Source organism: Pelobates fuscus, chromosome 8, assembly GCF_036172605.1.
Source record: "Pelobates fuscus isolate aPelFus1 chromosome 8, aPelFus1.pri, whole genome shotgun sequence".
NCBI classification, from domain to species: domain Eukaryota; kingdom Metazoa; phylum Chordata; class Amphibia; order Anura; family Pelobatidae; genus Pelobates; species Pelobates fuscus.
Genome location: NC_086324.1, coordinates 177,582,492 through 177,585,550, shown reverse-complemented (window position 1 = coordinate 177,585,550; position 3,059 = coordinate 177,582,492). Strand labels below are relative to the sequence as shown.

Genomic DNA, 3,059 nt, shown 5'->3' with positions numbered 1-3,059 from the left:
TCTGGGGCAGACTCAGTATAAATATACCCCAACACACAGTGAGGAGGGAAGAAGAAGTCTACTTGCCAAAACCTCCATGGTTAATAGAGTGTCCTGGGATTTTTCTAGCATTTTAATGGAGTTCAGAAAACAGTAATATTTAAAGCATTGAGTAGAATCGTGTGGCATAATGCTGTGTGATTTATAACAATAACCGATATAGTCCACAATAGAGAGGGAAGGTACCATACACATTACAGAACTAAGGATGTTATAGGATACTGTATGGTTACAATATAATAGAATTTACCTTTTAGCAAAGATTATCTGCATGTTGAGTTCTGCATTTCATTCTCCTTACAAGAGAAATCTTCAACTGAAATGCTTTTCTAAGCTTGGCACTCGCCTGGACAATGATAATTGCTTCAGCTGTAGGAAAGGAAAAGAACAAAAACTGGCTAACCAGAAAGCTGTAATTTTCTACTTGTTTGGTGGTAGCAAATTCAACAATTTGACCTGAGTATAAAATCAGAAAAAGAGCAAGAAGCAGAGTCATGGTTCGGGCGGCTCTGATATGAGCCTGGAGATTTGGGCGACTGATTCCCGAGTCATTGTGTTTTATTCTCCAGACATGTCTAAATATGTAAGTCAGTGTGTATCCGAGGCAGACTGAGGACAGAGTGTAGGGCAGGAATAATCCCAAGGAAGTGCTTATCATTTCACTTAAACGGTTTACTTGAATGCCGTAACTTTTAGCAGTGGTATTCTCAGATGTTTCTGTTTGGTTTTTAATATCGATATTCCACATAAATGGGATACTTAATATAAATGATCCCACAGCAAACACCAGCATGAATTTTGTCACAACTGACGAGATATTGCTCTTCAACCAAATAAAGAAATGATGAGTGAAGTTGGCAATGCTTGTAACATAATAAACACAGAGACAGGCGGTAAGCCAGTTGCTGAAGTAAAATAAGAAAAATATAAAGAAAAGGGATAGAAATATTGCATTCTTGGGAAAAAATGCAGAGAACAGTTCTGTAAGGAAATCAACAACCATTGCGCACTGTAGGAATATATAGACCAGTCCCATGGTCATCTGAATTCGATCAATGGGTTTCAGACTTATTCCCCTTTTCCAGTCTTTAAAATTAACAATAAAAATACCGGCATTAAAAATTATACCAATCAGAGTCTCTGCTGATACAAAGAGGAAAAAGATTAATAATTTGGCTGAAATCATGTTCTCGGCCCTACACACAGTCTGTGGGGTGATTTGGGTTGGAACTCAACTGCAGCTTGTAAACTCCCTAATTACAATAGTAAAGAAATGGAGAATCCTTAAGTATCAATACTGTAGCTTTAAGAAAAGAGAGAATCACTGGTAACTTGATTCAACCGAAGTTTTAATAAGAGTTAAACTTAAATGAATTGCATTTAGGCAATAATCCAATAATAAGAATTGCAAGTAATTCAACAACACAAAGTTCAGTATTAAATATTTCTTCAGAGATGCATTAAATAACATTAGTTCATGAGAATAATCTTCAATAGGAACAATAATCAATTAGCTGAGAATAGTTGCAAAGCAGGAACAGTTCATAGTGAATAAGCATGATGGGAGTTGTCCTTCATGAGATTAGTAACTTGTAGCTATGAATATATTTGCAGAGCAAGAAACAGTTCATAGAATAAATGATTTTGTAATCAATTAGCTGAAAGATATACTTAAGGTTTATATGGGTAGTCCTCCAATAGTCCAGACATATTGTCCACTTGTAAAGTAGCAAAGTTTCCTTTCTCCAGTAATCCTTTATGGCTTGCAGCAATCCTTGCATTTGCTCAAAGGCTGGAAGGGTTTGTCTGGTGCCAGTTTCCCAGTAGCTGAGCCTATGGAGCTTCCAGGAGGGAGCTCACACGTTAGCTCAAACAATCAATCACCAAGCACCCTCACTCTGGCCCAGTCTCCCTAAATACTGTCAGAGCTGTGTCAGAGGGGGGTGGAGTCAGGCTCCTCACTGCTGAGAACTTAACCCCGAAGTCTTACTCCATGACACAGTCAAGCTCTGTGGTATGCAAAGTGAATGCAGGTGGAATGGATTTTGCTGAGTTGATAAGAGCTGGGAAATCTGATTAATTGATTAAACTTTAAATAATGCAAATCCTGATGGAGATTGATTTCTCTGTTTATGACAAAGTATTAGGGATGGATGTTTGAAAAGTTTCCATTCCATGTTTTAATCCATTAATGTTAGCTTAATTCTTCCCTTTCCTCTCTGAATGTTTTCTTTGAAAAGTAGTAAAATGTTGTTCTATTTATGATGTTTGTTTTCTTGGCCCTGTCACCCTACAATGTTATTGATTCAGTTGTATCGGCAAAGCTTAGCTGACAATTGTTGACAATCGACAGGAGGCATGAAGAAAGACTCAGTCTTTTCAGACTCTGGGAGTTTTCCTCAGACCGGTGGAATGCTTAAAATCATTGTGACTAAACGAGAAACAAGCCAAAGTCAGATATCAGAAAGGTCCCCTAAAGAAATGCACTCGGGCTACAAAGACCACGACAGGGCAAGGAAGTGATGTCAAAGGGCTAAGTGTGAGCTGATAGGCTAAGGAACCAATTAGGGTCATATGTGAACAGTTATAAATGGAGTGCTAGTCCAGATGTGAAATAGGTCACTTCTACTTTAAGGGCCCAAAGGCAACTAATGCACTCGCCCCCTAGTTGGTCATTGCGTGCACGTGCATACGCATAATCTTTGAACAAGTTCAACCCCTTTAACATGTGGTGATGAACATACGTAACACTGAAGGATAAGCAGCCATAAAATACCAATTACATAAGAGAAAAAACAATTTCCAGCCTAGAAAAAGCAAACATAAACACATGTAACTGTTTAGCTGACTGTACTAGCAATTTCTCAAGTCAAGTCAATACATTTTTGGTTCACCAACAGGAGAAACGCAGCCTTTTTATTTTTTTTTAAACATTTTTTTAAGTGAATCTTCTGCTGATATAAACATAAATGAATGAAATAAAAGTCAAAAACAGTGACAGTAAGGAGAGTGCAACATGG

General features: G+C 37.8%; 1 protein-coding gene across 1 annotated transcript; it reads right to left on the bottom strand.

The window, feature by feature from the left end:
• Positions 1–292: 292 nt before the first annotated feature.
• LOC134571405 (taste receptor type 2 member 9-like) lies at positions 293–1,225 on the bottom strand. Its single transcript, XM_063429610.1, has one exon. The coding sequence runs from the start codon at positions 1,223–1,225 to the stop codon at positions 293–295; it is 933 nt and encodes a 310-aa protein (XP_063285680.1).
• Between the last annotated feature and the right edge of the window lie 1,834 nt (positions 1,226–3,059).